The sequence below is a fragment of the Canis lupus genome, chromosome 30 (assembly GCF_048164855.1).
Source record: "Canis lupus baileyi chromosome 30, mCanLup2.hap1, whole genome shotgun sequence".
NCBI classification, from domain to species: domain Eukaryota; kingdom Metazoa; phylum Chordata; class Mammalia; order Carnivora; family Canidae; genus Canis; species Canis lupus.
In genome coordinates, this window is record NC_132867.1 from 38,642,052 (window position 1) to 38,658,509 (window position 16,458).

General features: G+C 44.7%; 1 protein-coding gene across 3 annotated transcripts in view; it reads right to left on the reverse strand.

Moving 5' to 3' along the window:
- The window catches only part of DSCAM (DS cell adhesion molecule), a 732,791-nt gene that overhangs the window by 581,518 nt on the left and 134,815 nt on the right, over positions 1–16,458 (reverse strand). For all 3 annotated transcript variants that reach the window (XM_072807037.1, XM_072807038.1, XM_072807039.1), the window contains exon 3: positions 11,337–11,483. In XM_072807037.1, the coding sequence (XP_072663138.1) occupies positions 11,337–11,483 (147 nt within the window). The remainder of the gene's footprint in view (positions 1–11,336; positions 11,484–16,458) is intronic.

Below are 16,458 nucleotides of genomic sequence, written 5' to 3' on the forward strand. Positions count from 1 at the left end.
TTTTTTTTTCTAAGGCCATAGTCCTACTGGATTAGAGCTCAATCCTTAAAACCTCATTTACTCTTAATTACCATTTAAAGACCCTATCTCCAAATATCAGGGGTTAGGGCTTATGAGTGTGGGGACACAATTCAGTCCATAGAATGATCTGAAAATACAAGTCAAGCAGTTTGCCTATAGTCCCTGGTGTCTTGGCATGGAACATCTTGATTCTGTCCCCATCCTGGCTCCAGCCCAGTCTGACACAAGGGCAGGCTACACACAGCTGAGGGAGAAGCAGCTGATGGTGTGTCTGCCAGCTGGCATTCTAACACAGCTGAGCCAGGGCAAAGGAGCCAGCACGGGAACGGTCATTCAGGTATGGGCACTTCGTACTGAAAGTCTCTGTTCTTTGTTTCCTTCCTTTTGAGATTGTTTTTATTTCAAGATCTTACCTGATACAAATTTGTTAGCTGTCAAGCAGGTGATAGCAAGATATAAAATAGGTGTGAGAGAGGGTCAAAAGAAACCAGAAGGATTTATTAACACACAGGGTTGCAGAGCATCCTCCCCAAATTCATGTCCTTCCTGGAACCTCAAAGTATGACCTCATTTGGAAAGATGGTCGTCATGAATGTGATTAGTTAAGACGAGATCATACCGGAGTAGGGTGTGCCCTTAATCCAACCTGACTGGTGTACTCATAAGAAGGGAAGAGACACAGGGACATACCCAGGACAAAAGCTAGGTGACAAAAGAGGCAGACAGTGCAGTGATGCAAAGATCTGTAAGCTGAGGAATGCCAAGGACTGGCTGAACTGCCAGAAGAAATGCATAGAATGGATTGTTCCCTAGAGACTTCAGAGAGACCATGGCTCTGCTGATAGTTTGATCTTGCACTTCTAGCCTCCAGAACCATGATAGTATACACTTCTTTCGTTTTAAGGTGTGTTATTTATCACTAGTTTGTGAAACTTTGGAAGCGAATAGTTAAAATCCAGGGGGATAAAAAAGAAAGGAGTAATTCAAAGACAAATTCATTAGTGGTTAGAATGAATGCTGAATTCTGCTTTAGTTATGCTCTGTTGGAGGGGGCAAGAAGGGAGCAAGAGGGGAGCAGACAGTTGGGAATAAGCAAGCCCAGGAGAGAAGACAGGCCCAAAGTTAGGATCATCTACATAGACATGATGGATAAAGCCCTGGGGAAAAAAAATGAAATGACTGATAAAGTGAATATTGGAAGGAGCTGGGAGTGAAGATTGAATTTGGGGGTCTATTCACATTTCTGAGCAGAGGAAAAGATAAGTTAGGAAATAGTTCAGACATAATCAGAGAGGAGAAAGTCAACCAGGACAACGTAGTACAGTTCACCAATCAAAGGAGGGCAACCAATGGAAGAGGAGGGTCAACAGTGTAGATTCTTCAAGGAAGTCAGAGAGAACTTGCCATTGGGATTTGACATTAAGAAGTCATGGATGACCTTGAAAATCTAAGTTTCAACAGCATGCAAGTGGTAGAGCCCAGACCACACAAGATTAGGAAGAGTAGTGAGTTCAGCCTCTCCTTTCAACAAATTTTCCAGGAAAAAAAAATAATAACACACACATGGAAAGTTGAGAAAGGGAAAGATTTCTTTAAAATTGGAGAGCCTAAACATCTGTGTCATAAGAAATATGATAATCACTAAAGAGATGATGGCAGAAGCCCCAGAGGAGAGCACTGGTAAAAACAGGTCCGAGACAAGCAAGAGGTGTCATGACAACAGCATGTGATCAAGGAACAGACCACAAGGAAGGAGGATCATCTGTGACGGGAAACATGAAGACAACATCTGGGATAGGAGGAGTTGTCTTTGAGAGCGGGGTTCAGATTCCAGAAACAGAAAGAGACTACCTCTTGAGGACTGGAGAATGGATCCATGAGCGATTGTGAGTGTCAATTTTCAGATACCTGAGGAAAAGCTTGGGAAATACACCAGCAGCAACACAAGAGCAATCAACAGAAACCTCCAAAGATCTGGGAACTGGAAAAGGACCAGTGAAAACTAACTGGTGTAAATGGCCAGTGTACCTGGGATCTCATGATGCCCAGAAGGCCTGAGGTCAGAAAACAAAACGGTGGCAACTGTGTGGGCTGGGGATTCTCCTGGTCATGTGGCTACTGAGGACAGAGGAAGTCTAGGGAGCTGGGAGCTTTGCGGTCCTGTCTTATCTGCCCAGAACTGAAGCCACAATGGGCTGACAGGCCCTGTGACACCACCTGGTAGTTTTCTGGGGCCCCTGCCACCTGTCCACCTAGGGAGGGACTCTCCTCCACTTGGGCTGGCCCAGCACAAGGGAAACAGCACCAAAAGCCCCATATGATACAGTCCACGCTTAACTCAGGTCTTCACCTTGAATTCATGTTGATCTCTTATCCTGAGTCAAAAATGATGTCTACAAATCTTGAATCCTGCTTTCTTACACGGTCGTATGCTGCCTAAACATACTTTGATGCATGACATCATGCTTTGATGCTTTGATGCAGCATCAGCTGGACGATAGTAATATTAATGACCGTATGATTGTCTTCATTGCCTTCAACGTTCCTGAAATAAAATCTCACAGATGAACAAGAGACCAGAAAGTGCACTTGGGTCCAAATCATAACTGACTGACATGGGTGACCATCTGTGTCATGTCTAGAGAGAACCAAACCCCATAGAGAGAGCAGACAGGAGGTCCCTAAAAGCCAGAGACCAAATGAAACTCCGTTTACATTTAGGTAGAGAGAGGAAGACTCTGGATCTATATGTTTTGGGATATTAAAAAAAAATGGGAGTGAGAGCAACCTAAAGGCTTGGAGAAACATGGATATGATGAGGCGATAAAACCCTTAGAGTATAGACAATGTTACTCATGTGCTTTCTCCAGCATTTGGTGCTGGGCACATCCAAAAAGTGACTGTTGAATGGGTGACGAGCATGAGCCACCATCACCGAGAAAACTGCCCTGTGTAGAAAGGAGTTAACATGATAGGTCTGGAATTGCTTTTCCCTAACAGACCTGTTTGCAAGGCTGACGCTGGGCTGGTGTCCAGGAAATGGAATTTCAGGAGGGTTCCCACCACCTCACTGTGTCTAAACTATACAAATGATATGGTTTCTTGAACACCTAAACACCTGCTTTCCTCCTGGGACTCTGGAATTTTGGTACCTGCCAGGCAGAGGGTGCCCACGTGACCTGCCTCCAGTAAAATCCTTGGACGCTGATTCTCTAATGAGTTCCCTAGTAGATAGTATTTCATGTTCATTGTCATTGTTCCCTGCTATGGGGATTAAGTGACTATGTGACTCCTGGAAGCCTGTGCCTGGTTTCCTTCAGACAACTCTCCACACGCCTTTTCCCTTTGCTGATTTTGCTCTGTATCCTCTTCCTGTAATAAATCACAGAGGTGAGTAAAAATATCTGCTGCATCCTGGGAGTCCTCCTAGGAAACCACTGAACCTCCAACAAATGCATAAAATAAATATTCTGTGAGGTTCAATCTAAGATAGAAAAAAAAAAGTTGACTTGAGAAATGAAACATTCAATTTTGAATTTTAATAATCTGTTATTTTATTAGGAGGGGGACCAGGAAAGCCATCTTTTCTCCACATAAGGGAGCTGAGGCAGGGAAAAAAAAAAAAAAAAAGCTCGCTCCCTAGTCACCAGCTAATCTGTGGGAGCTGCAATCAGCAGCCCTAGTCCCCTGGTGGTTCTTGGTGGGAAACCAAGCAGTGTTAGGCTGACCTAACAACCCAATACTTTCCTGGAAGAAGGGGTGTTTCTCACACACACACACACACACACACACACACACACACACACACACACATCCTGAGATGCTCCGGGATAAATTTGCTACCACCCTTGCCTTTGTTTTGTTTTCTTTCTTTTTCTTTCTTTCCTTTCTTTCTTTCTTTCTTTCTTTCTTTCTTTCTTTCTTTCTTTCTTTCTTTCTTTCTTTCTTTTCTTTCTTATATTATGTTAACATGTCTTTAGCCATGTGTCTACTTGTCCCAGAAGTTCAAAAGTCAAAAACTTTTTTTGTTGTTGTTTTGAGCTATAATCTTCAATACAATTTCCAATTTTGAGAACGGGAATGCGTGTTCTCTCTGAAGGCTGACACTTAGTAGAACTTCTGTTCACTCTGGGCCTTCCAGGATCTCACCAGTGGTTTATTTCCGGACTGCCAGACCTGAGCCACTCATCTAACATGACCTTCGTTCCCAGGGTCAGGAGGGTTTCCTCTGCACCGCAAAGTTTTTAATTACTTTCAGGTGGCAGTGGAGTAACATGCAAAGACTAATTTAGTGAAAATAGACTTAAGTGGAGAAAGGACAATCAATTAATGGCTGTAACAAAGAAAGAGACCAGGCACCTCCCTTCCTGTGCACTTGCCCAAAATACAGCACAGTGAAAATATTACACCTCTGCATCTTCCGAATTCTAGTCTGCTACATCCCTCCTGTGCTAATATCCAGTGTTTGCAATGAGGCTCCTACTTGCTGAAAATCAAGATAGGTAGATAGATAGATAGATAGATAGATAGATAGATAGATAGATAGATAAGAAAGAAAAAGAAGAAAGAAGAAAGAAAGAAAGAAAGAAAGAAAGAAAGAAAGAAAGAAAGAAAGAAAGAAAGAAAAGAAAGAAGAAAGAAAGAAAGAAAGAAAGAAAGAAAGAAAGAAAGAAAGAAAGAAAAAAAGAAAAAGAAAAAGAAAGAAGATAGATACTTTGATAGATGTTAGATATTGGTGCATGGATGAATGAATGGGAGGAAGGAAGGCAGGATGAAAGGATGGAAGGAAGAAAAGAAAGAAAAGGAAAAGGAAAGGAAAAGAAAGAAAAGAAAAGAGAAAAGAAAAGAAAAGAACAGAAAAGAAAAAGAAAGTTCCTTTAACAGCTTCCATTTGGACCTACAAATTTCTTTTTCAGCAAACGAGAAAGCAATCTTTCTTTGTTCCTGCAACTCCCTGGTACTTTTATTTTTATTTATCTAAATGAAATTAGCCAACAAAGTCCACGTCATTAGTTTCAGATGTAGACTTTAGTAATTCCTCAGTTGCATACAACACCCAGTGCTCACCACATCCCTGGTACCTTTAAAATCAAAGACCCGGCTTTCAGGCCACGGAGCGGCCTGTCCCCTTAATCATTCTGATCTCATTCCCTTCACTCAGAAGCACCTTGAGGGCAGAACTGGGTCTTATCACCATGGCAACTTGAGCAGCTTTGTCTCAGATTGCCTTGAAAATGCTCGGTGACTAGTAAAGGGAAAATCCGAGTGTCTTAGAAGGCGGGCGAGATCACACATGGTCTTATGGTTGCAGGAGCACGACCACAGAGACACCCGGCCACATGACAGCCGTCCTTGCCCCCGGCAGCTGTGTCCCCACCGCACTCCAGAAGACAACAGAGCACATCAAACCTGCTCTTCGTTTACATTTGCTGAAACATGAAAACCTTGCCTAACTGGGGTGACTGGATCTATGATGTAGTTAGTCTCTGCATCCTAAAATGCACACCAACATTTTCTTAAAAGGACCACCACTTCTGTGAAAACTTCCGTACCTCCCCAGGCAAAAACGCTGAAGGTGTGTGTCCCCCTGCCCGTCACCAAGCTCACACCACACTCAACTGGGTAATCTCACCCTTCAACTCCCTGAGAGCAGAAGCCACCCCCGGGGGAGGGGGGGCACAGATCCTGCCTTATCTACGCTGACCAGACCCAAATACTGCATCCATAAACTGCAGCGAGGGTTTCATGTCAAGTGCTGGGCTAATGTCCTCTGATATTTAATGTGGGCAGAAAATTGCTCACTTTTGCCCAAAACACAGGAAAAAGATCATCATCCGTGGACTTGAACTCATTGATCCTAAGAGATAAAATTCTCCTTGAGTCATCGCTAATAAAGGTGTTCATATGGGAAATAGCGCAGCAGAAAATTGGGCCAGTGCTAAAGAGGGAGGCAGAGTCTCAGGGAATAGTAATATGTTCACTGTTTCCATTTTCCAAATCCGGTTACCCTTGGGCTGTGTCTTTGATGTTAATGTAGCTAAACCCCCAGTGAGATTCTCAGAATTTTATCAGAGGAAACAGACACAGAATGCTGGGCTCTCTCGTCGCCAGCCTCCCTAATCGGTTAGAAACCCACAACAGGCCACTGAGCGAAAACCCAAATATGAAGCTGTCGATATTGTTCTTTGCCGAGCTGGGCTCTTAGGTATCTCCCCATCAGCACTACCTCCCAAGGCACATCGCTATCCAAGCTACTACATTTTTATTGGGCTGCATTAATATTCTGAAATTTAAAAGTCTCTCATTTGTGCTTAGAGAAAGAGAAGCGATAAGGACGTTTGAAAATGCACATGGACATCACCGCCCTTGCTTCTCCTGGCTCTTTTGTTAGGTAAGAAGGATCCATCCTGTTCATTGAGGACATTCGATGCACAGTGTGCACCTGTCCCTGAGGTGCGTTCCCTCCATACAGTCACCAGTTCCTATCATCCATTTGCCAGAGGATGAGTGTGAAGGTTGACCATGTGCTACCCTGTGGCCAGGTGAAGAGCCCAGGAAGATAACAAAGCAGAGGGCACAGCAGTATCATTATGTGATACTCATAATGTGCCTCTCCTTCCCCTGGGGGAATTATAGGATTGCTACTTTCAGCTCCGGCTACCATTTTATATCTATATTTACATATAGATAAAATATAAATATTTTATATATAATATATGAATATATTATATATAAAATATAAATATATTTATATTTTAAATATAAATATTAAATATTTAAAATATTATATATAATATAAATATATATTTATATATATATATATTTTTAAAATATTTTTATATATATATAAATTCATATACACACACACACCCCCACAGACTGGGTGGCTTCAACAAGAAGCATTTGTTTTTTAAAGATTTTATTTATTTATTCATGAGAGACAGAGAGAGAGAGGCAGAGAGAAGCAGGCCTCCTGCAAGAAGCCCCATGCGGGACTCCATCCCGGATCCCGGGATCACACCCTTAGCCAAAGGCAGATACTCAACTGCTGAGCCACCCAGGCATCCCAACAAGAAGCATTTATTTTGTACAGTTCTGGAGGCTGGGAGTCCAAGATCAGGCTGCCTGAAAGGTCGGGTTGTGGGAAGAGCCTTCTTCTGAGATTTAGATGTCCACTTGCTCACTGTCCTCATACGGTGGACAGGGAGAGCCCTAGTGTCTCTTCTTTTAAGGACACTAATCCCATAGGGAGGGCCCCACCCTCATGACCTCCTCAAACCCTAATCCCCTCCAAAGGCTCCACCTCCAAATACCATCACAGTGGAGGTTGGGACCTCAACATATGGATTTTAAGGAGACATGAACATTTAGTCCATAACAAGACCATTGGAGGATTCTTTCCAAAGATCGTTTAAAAGAAGTGAACTCATTTAGGTGCTTAATACAGTGATCTAATGACCTTATCTGACAAAGAGGCACAGCTTGATTCCTGAGTCTAGAGTCAGGCCAACCAAAAACTCCCCAGAAAGAAATCAGTGCATGACTTCATGTGTAAGAAGCTAATGAACACAACTGTCGGAACAGCTGATGAATCCATGCAGCTCACGTTGAAGCCCAGACAGACATGACTGGTGCTTCTGACTCCGGCAAGAACATAGCCCAGCCATTGATTTGCTCAACCAAAGTAAAGGGCAAAAATTAGTGAGATGTACCCAGAGAAGCCATTCCTTTCTTTTTATAAGAATACACCGATATTTAATTTTTTTTCATTGGTAGGATTTCCTAGGTGGTAGATACCCACTTACCTTGGCCTAGATTCCAAAGAGCCCTGGCTTAGAAGGTCTGCAGAAGCCATATGCTCACCGACCGAGAGCAGGCCTTTCCGCTCTGGCCTTCCCCTGGGGTGCCCTAGACCCAAGAGGCTGAGTAGTAGGACCCACGCTGATGGGACAAGAGTGGACCCCCAGCGGGCAGGCCTCTCCCTGTGCAGGCAACTTTCTGCTGCAAGCCCCAGGCATGCAGGGACACTGGCCAAGGCCTTGTGTGGCCTGTGGGAGCTCTGGCTTTCTTGGATCAGCCCCGCTCCCAGTCTTCTCTTCCCACTCTACCCACTGTGGTGGGATATTCACACAGCCTCGTTTCCATGGTGGATTTAGTTCCTGCCCTTCCTCCATTGAAGGAAGCGATGTGTGTAGAGCAGGCGTGTTTCCTGGGAGCTTTCCCAGCCAGATTCACTGTCGGCTGGGCTGTCCCGGAATCCCAGAAAGACTGACCTGGGGTGATCGCCCTGCCAACCACCAAATCTAACCAGTTCAGCAAGGAGGCACCGGGGTCATGAGTTTATTTACAAATCACAGACAAATTAAACTTTTGCAGACCACCTGCCGTGCATACACTCGGGATATCTTTGCTGGAGTTGAGCACTAACTCAGAAAAGCTGCTGGATCCCTGGGACCTCTGCACTGTGCCAGGCTGCCCCTACTGCTGAGAATCCCTGGCACTCCCTCACCACTTAGTGCCTGCTGCCTACAGGAGGGAGGCCCCAGGCTCATCCTCTAAACCTCCCTGTCTCCTTTATGTGGTTATCTGTGCCCTGCCCCACTCAGGGCTCTGGCCACCTGGGAGAAATGTAATCCTACTCCACCAAAACCATCCAAAACTAGTTTATTAATTAAGATTCCCCCCCACCACCATGTTTTAAACCATATTATCACCTCCAGTGGCATCATAACCTCCTTCCCTGGGCATTTTTTGGCAGCTCCGATGGGTTGAGCTCAGGCGCTGGAAACAGGGTCCAACAGTAAGCTACGGCAAGTTGCATTACAGGGTTAATTTCCAGACTAGGTTCCTACTTACAGATCATAACACTGCTCCGGAGCCCTGTTCTCAGGTTGAACTCCCTGAGAATGAAAACAACTCTGACTCACTCTCTTTCTGCATGTGTCTCAGTCTCTCTCTCTCTCTCTACACACACACACACACACACACACACACACACACACGTGCACACAGACACCATCGGAGCCACGTGGAGGATCGTGGGACTACCTTGTGTTTGATTAAACGGCTTCCTGAAAAACAAACAAAAACTTGCTACTGAAGTATTCCTTAATGAGATAAAAAGCCTATAGGATATTGGTTTTCTGGACATTTTTGTGAGAAAAAAGAAAAGCCAAGTGCTCATCCATGGTACACACATCGTTTTCTAAATTTTTGCCAAAGGGTAAAGCATGATTGAGGAGATGTGGGTATCCTCAGAACCTATCAGCAAGACACCAACTCTGCATTTGCATATCAGCACCCTCTCCCCGCTCACCAGATATACAATTCTTTTTATTTTATTTAGTTAGGTTCATGTTTGAAGAAAAATTGTCTTCATATCCATTGCACCAAGATGAAACCTGAAGAGCTATAAAACTAATTAAAGATGCCAACGAAACATAAGGATGCACACAGAACATTTTATAAATATAACCTATATTATGAACATATAAAACATATCTATAGATATGGATAGCCACATCGATAGGCATATAAAGCCTTCGGTAGATATTTCTAGTTCTCACCCACATCTCCAGCTGTTCTCTCCTTCCAGGCACATCTCACTGAAGTCAGATATGCCATGTGACTTGCTTGGGCCAATCAAATATTAACAGAAATGGCATATGTGTCCTCAATTAGAAGCACAGGGAGGCAGTTTATAACCCTCCCTCCTGACACTCCCTCCACAGCAAATCCTGGAGGCTGTTTGATGGCTGTGCTGTGATGGTCCAGACTCCATCCACCCAGATTCTTGAGTGTGGGAGATCACAAATACTGTCCCACATCTTGCCCCTCGGCACACCCACAAGCCCTCACTATGTGAGTGGGAGTACCCTTCACTCTGAGCCTGGGCTCAGCCAGAGGGACTTGTCATCGAATCTCTCCATCTGCTATTAAAAAACTAAAATGACCTCAAAAGAGAAGCCATTAAGACCATTAATCTAAAACAACAAATACGGGCATCTGGCTGCCTCAGTCAGGAAAGCACAACGCTTGGTCATGAGTTCAAACCCCATGTTTGGTTTAGCGATTACCAAAAATAAATAAATACAATTTTAAAAAAACACACAACAACTACAAGTGTACAAGTGAGTCTATTATGATTATTTGCAATCACATGCAGCCATTAAGCTCAGTATTTTCTCAATACTTTAAGTTAAATTATGATGATTAATCAACACAACAGCAAGGCATATATTCAGTGAAGTTCAAGGGACTCTGACTTGAGAGTGTTGAGTAAAACCTGCAAACATCCGTTACACGCTAGTTTGCTGGATATACTTTAAAGCCCAAAGATTTAATTTTTTCTCATGGTTTAATGATTGTTTTAATGGTCCTTGTATGGTAACCGACACTGTCTAGAAAATCAATAAGCTGAAAAACAGAAGTGCTAAGTCACTGTGAGAGTTTAGTTCCAATCTCTTATTCTATAAATGAGCAAAATTTTGGTGGTATTTAAGAACTGCATGAAAGCAGCGTGTGCGCACTTGCACACACATTCACACAGACATGTAAAGAAAAGCCAGCATTTATAACCTCTTACAACATATCAGATGCTCATCACCACTGTTCTCCAAAAACCAGCCCACAGTCACTTATGATCCAAAGATGAGCAAAACAGGAGCAGTGAACCCTGCCTACAAGGCCTTTCCAGATCAATAGCCAAGGAGGTCAGAAATCAACTTAAACACCATAAGAAAGGAACCATAACATCTTAGAAGCAAAATTTCAGTTGCATCATTTCCAGGTTCTGAAAATAAACCAATAAATTACATAGATCTATATCTATATCTATATATAGATATATCTGTGCTGAATACATATTCTGAATTGAATCTTCAAGAAGTCAAAGGCATCACATAGATCTTAAGATATCTGAAAGGGTCACAATAGTCGAAACCAGAGCTTCTATTTTCAGATTATAGTTTCAGGATATTAGCCATAAGCATATCACTGAGGAGTCTCACAGGTGCAAAAACCCTACTGCCCTATTTTCAGGAGAAATAAGCCAAAGTTGCCTCAGAGAAGTAACACGATGGCTAGATGTACGGTAACTAATTTCCACCCATCAGTCAATTCACTGGAGAATATCTGACTCATGCCACAAAACCAATATAAAGCACTGATGGCACACAATCATCAGACACCCACCAACCATCCATACGCTGATTCACAGTTAGGATGGACACATAGCCAGAGACCCAGTTCAGTACCTGAAACAGCCTCTAAGAAGGTCAGCCCCGCACTCTGCATCCCGGACATGCCCCACCTACCTGAGATGAGTGACACGGTGTCTTTCTCCCAGGAGACGACGGTGACGTACGCCTCCACCGAGGAGGGGATAATGCACTTGAAGACCGCAACATTGCCTCTCATGGTTTTCTGGTCCTCCACACGGACTGTATAGGGCTCCCGTAAAACTGGAAGGCAAGGAGAGGACCCTTGGTAAGACACCTTGGCTCATTTGGGGAGAACCTCATTCAAATATATGCATTGTAGCTCACATAGAGTAATTGCACCGAATACAGTTAGGGAGGCAGGGGGGATTGAAGAAACCTGCAGTTCGTGTCTTAAAAATTTTCATCCCATTCATAAACTACACCGTTCTCTCTCTTTTTTTAATTGAAATTCGATTTGCCAACATATAATATAACAGCCAGTGCCCTCAGTGCCTGTCACACTGTTTTCTAAAGGGCAAGAGCATGCCTAAAAATGGCTCATCTGCTCCCTAAATGCACCTGGCAGTGGAAAGTAGGAGCTTCTTAATGAAGTTCTGATCATATGGGACACTGCTCCCCCTGTCATCTGAGGACAAAGGAAGAATTTTTGGACTATAAAGAAAAAGAATTCAAAAAATCAAGAAAAGTTTGGACGCCTGGGTGGCTCAGCGGTTGAGCGCCTGCCTTCGGCCCAGAGCGTGATCCTGGAGTCCTGGGATCAAGTCCTACATTGGGCTCCCAGCATGGAGCCTGCTTCTTTCTCTGCCTGTGTCTCTGCCTCTCTCTGTGTGTCTCTTATGAATAAATAAATAAAATCTTAAAAAAAAAAAAAAAACAAGAGAGGCAACCTCTCCCGGGAATTCTTAAAAACTATGTGACAATTAAAGCAACTCTGCATAGGTAATTTTTTTTTTTTTTGACAGTTGGACTCTTGGAAGCAACTATTTCCCTCACCCCAACTCATTAAGTATGGGGGCATGCCTCGTTTCTCCTGAGCTTTATTTTCTTCAAACTTAAAGTGAGGCAGTTGGGACAGGAAGATTCTCAGAGTCTGAGTTTTAGAAATCTCTGTGGTTTTCTAAGAGAGCTGCAGACACAACCTCTCGCATCATCTATTCAGCTGTCTTAATGTTCCAGTCATTTACTGGACCAATATGTGTCAAGAAAACTGGCCATGGGACTACTTTTTCACGAAATTGACATACCAACAAAAATGGGAATGAGTTTCTAAAGGGAAATCTCTTAATAGGCAGTGTTGAATGCTTTAGAAGAAGCATTATTGAGATTGGCAGTAGTGGGATGCCTGGGTGGCTCAGTGGTTGAGTGTCTGCCTTCAGCTCAGGTCCTGATCCTGGGGTCCTGGGATCGAGTCCCACATCGGGTTCCCCGCAGGGAGCCTGCTTCTCTCTCTGCCTATATCTCTGCCTCTCTCTCTCTCTCTCTGTGTGTGTGTCTTTCATGAATAAATAAAATCTTAAAAAAAAAAGATCAGCGCTAGTTCTATGATATGCTGAGTATTTTAGTATTAGAGTATGTCATTTTATTCAGAGTATTGCTCCCCAAGCCCCACTTTTAACGTTAGTATTTAATATTTTCCCAACTTGGAGAATTTTTTCATTCCTGTCTCCAACCAAAGAGATTTTCAGAAGTTTGGGACTCTTCTGAGACCCCCATCCCTGCATGCCATAGAGGTCCAATGCAACGTGCCAGGTGGCAATTCCACATCACTTGTCAAAAAGTCCCCAGGGCAAAGGTTCAGGGTGCCCAAGAGCCTGGCCTCAGAAACATAATCGTCATACACAGGAGCAAGAACCTTTGTACGGGAAATTCCCTGATCTGTAAAACTGGGGAGAGTAGGGGTCCACAGTCATAGGTCAGAAAGGCACAACAAAGAGGTAAAAGTAACCAAACTCATTAATAAACGAGAATTTGAGTGTGGTGGAGAGAAGAAGACAGACGAGAGGAAGGGGTCAAGAACAGAAGATAAAGGGATTGGACAAGGTGGCCCAGGGCCAAAGGGTTTGTTAGCACAAGGATAGGGTCAGCAGAGCAGGTGCAGGAGACTAATGTAAGTCTGTGTATTTGTGCGATGCTGGCTGTAAACTATAAAGTCACTTCATGTCCCCAAACTTCCAGTGAACTCCACTTCACACACAAATGGCTCAGGTTAAGGAATTTCTAATGGAAACCAACATCAGGGAGCCTATTTCTCTGTCCCGGCCAGGGAAGAGCAGGGACAAGAGAAGATGCCCATAAGGAGCAGAGGAAGTGCTTTCCCAGCGGGCATGCAGTCATGTGCCAGGCCTGGTCTCCGGAGCCACATAGAGGGACCCAGTAGGGGATTTCCCCTGTTTGCACCCAAAGTCTGCACCCTCAGAACTCCTCAGGCCTGGCCTGTCACACATATACCATGGGGCACCCTCTCCCCTTCAGCACTGCAGCCCTCAGTATAAAAACTCTATGACTTTTGCTCCCTCTAGGCCCCAAGTCAGCCCCAAAGAGCCCAGAACATTCTAGAAGCAGGAACATAACCTGGGTGCACCACACTCCACTCAGCACAGAAAGAATGGGACATGGAAAGAAATGCTCCACTCCCTCATTAGGTTCTTCTTTGGACAAAGATTGACCATACATGGAGCCTTTAAAAAAAGAAATTACCATGGGACTTTCTAACAATGCTTGGCACACAGTAGGTGCTCAATGAATGCTTAGAGAATGAATGAATAAAAATCACAGAGCTTCCCTGTTGCAAGTACTTCTAACCCTGTTGTAGAACATAATCATCGTCGATTGTTTTAAAAAGCAACTTGGGTTTTCATTACCGATCTCCACCCCATCAATGAAAATGTTTCCTCCTGAGCCCCCCACCACCCTAACTTGAGAAGCCAACACTGCTCTCTATGGGAATATACCTCTCACAGTACAAGTCTCCCAGGATCACGGTGAGCTTCCCCAAGATACCTGGGGACCTCTAGCCCCTACTACCACTACTCAGGGGAACAGAGACCGAGCTACAAACCTAAGATGCAGGCAAAAACTAAATGTTATTTTAAATGCAATTGGCATTTGCATTACAGGAGGTGTGACCCTTGCACCATGTGTCCTAAGCTGGGCTCTCCCTAGAAGCAGGCTGGAGCCGAGGAACTGGGTGAGAGTGACTGATTGAAGACTTGATCCTAGGAGAACCAGGATCCCATGAGGACCAAGGAGGGAGAGGCTGGGGAAGCCTTGCAGGGCAGGGCCAGCAGCAAAGCCAGGGTGTGATTTCAGGGCAGTCCCAGCCTCCACTGATCCCAAGGGGAGCTGTGAATAAGAGTCACACCTCAGAGCTCCTCTCACTCCTTGCCTGGAGATGGAACTTTATCCTTAGGGCATTTTGGCCCTGGCTTGGGGCTGGTCCCAGGGACTTCCCCGTGTGTGTGTGTGTGTGTGTGTGTGTGTGCAACGATCCGCTGAAGGCTCTCCGTGAGGGTTCTTAGCAACCAGCCTGCAAAGCCAGGGGATCTGACTCAAGGAGCTGCCAACAGTGGCCATGACAGTCAACTTCATCCTCCTTAGTCAAATTTACAAGCTTTGAAGCCTTTCCGTAAGATCGAGTATGGTTAAGAGGATCAGAAATGAGAATCCACAGGGATGTGGCTTTGGGGCGAAGTCAGGTGCGTAGACTGAGCGGGGATCACACAGCTGCTGTGTGTTTGCAGAGCCCACCCCTCTCTTAGACTTCATCCTTCCAAATGGAAAGACCCTTGAACATGTTAAATAGTAGTAAATGAGGAATAGTCTCATTTCATATTCTACTATGAAAATGAATTTAACCGAGAGAGGCCAAGCACGTAACTCATGGGGCTCGGAGCAAAGTGAAAATCCAGGACCTCTTATTTACAAAGGAGGGGGGAGTGCCACGAAGATAATAAAATTATTTTTTCTTCTGTGGTCTTTCTCTCAACCTGTCATAACATTTTTCAGTTTTTGCTCACTGTCACAGTCACTGGGACACAGGGCAATCACAGAACAGGTGCAGGCCCTCACAGGCACTCTGGACCACACTCCACTGGGCACGCACAGCCCACCAGCTACAGGTGGAGGCTCCTGCCAGTGTCTGGGCTCATGCATCATGCCCCAGCTGGGAATGGGAAAGGCAATCTCCTTTCTCCTTTACCCCTCCCACGGGGGACAGGTGACCTCTAAGGAATTACAGCCTCCAATTACAGCTCCCTTGAGGGAGGGGTTGCTTCCGCCATGCCCCGTGTCAGAGTGTGTGTGCACCCACTCGTGCCCACACTCCTGCCCCAGCCCTGTGGTTGCTGAACAGGGGCAGGGAAGAGAGGCCAGGCAGGGCCAGAGCACCGGGATGGGAGAGGCAGCAGTGGTCGTACTGGGGTTAGGGAGGTGGAAGCTAAGTGGAGCTCTGGGCATTCAGAAACTAGAGAGGACCACTGAGAACCCTCCGAGGGAGGTGGCATGAGGCGGGACCCTGCAAGAACTGAGGTACCAAGCGCCCAGAGCATGTTCCATTGTCCCACTGCACTTCACTTATGAAACACAAATGGAAAGATAAAAGCATTATAATGTTTCAAGATGGCAACAGGAGAGCATGCAGCCTGAACTCTGGGACCTTCTTGACGCTGGGCCGTATGTGATGGCTCCCATCCTGTGAGGTCGGTCCTGATTCAAACTCTGTCCATGCAGCAATCAGATGATGGACAGAAGTCAGGGGAAAGTCTGAAGAATTGGGCACCACAGGGGATGAGGATCTGGGTGGCCCCCTCTCCTGATGGGTTGGATTTGGATTGTTCCCACCCCTTTGATTCTTACATCTAAAGTGATAAAACATAAGCAAATGCTCATGTGCTGGATTTCTCTGGAACATCAGAGGACTTAGGGCTGGGAAGAGGGTTGACGCTTGTCTTTCCTGTTTAGGAAATGGTAATCTGAGGCACCGGGTGACCTCAAGGCACATTAGGTTTGTAGAAGTTGGTTTTTGTTCCATTATATTTTGTAGCAGATTGCTTAATCAATTGAGATGTGCCTCAAAGAATTAATTACATCTTGAACACATCCTCATGTCAAGCACAGTCTCAGGGACTATGGAGATCCTTAGACTTACGGAATGATGAGCTAAAGCAAGAAAATTCAGACAGCAGAACAACTAGAAGAAAATAATCAAAGATTGATG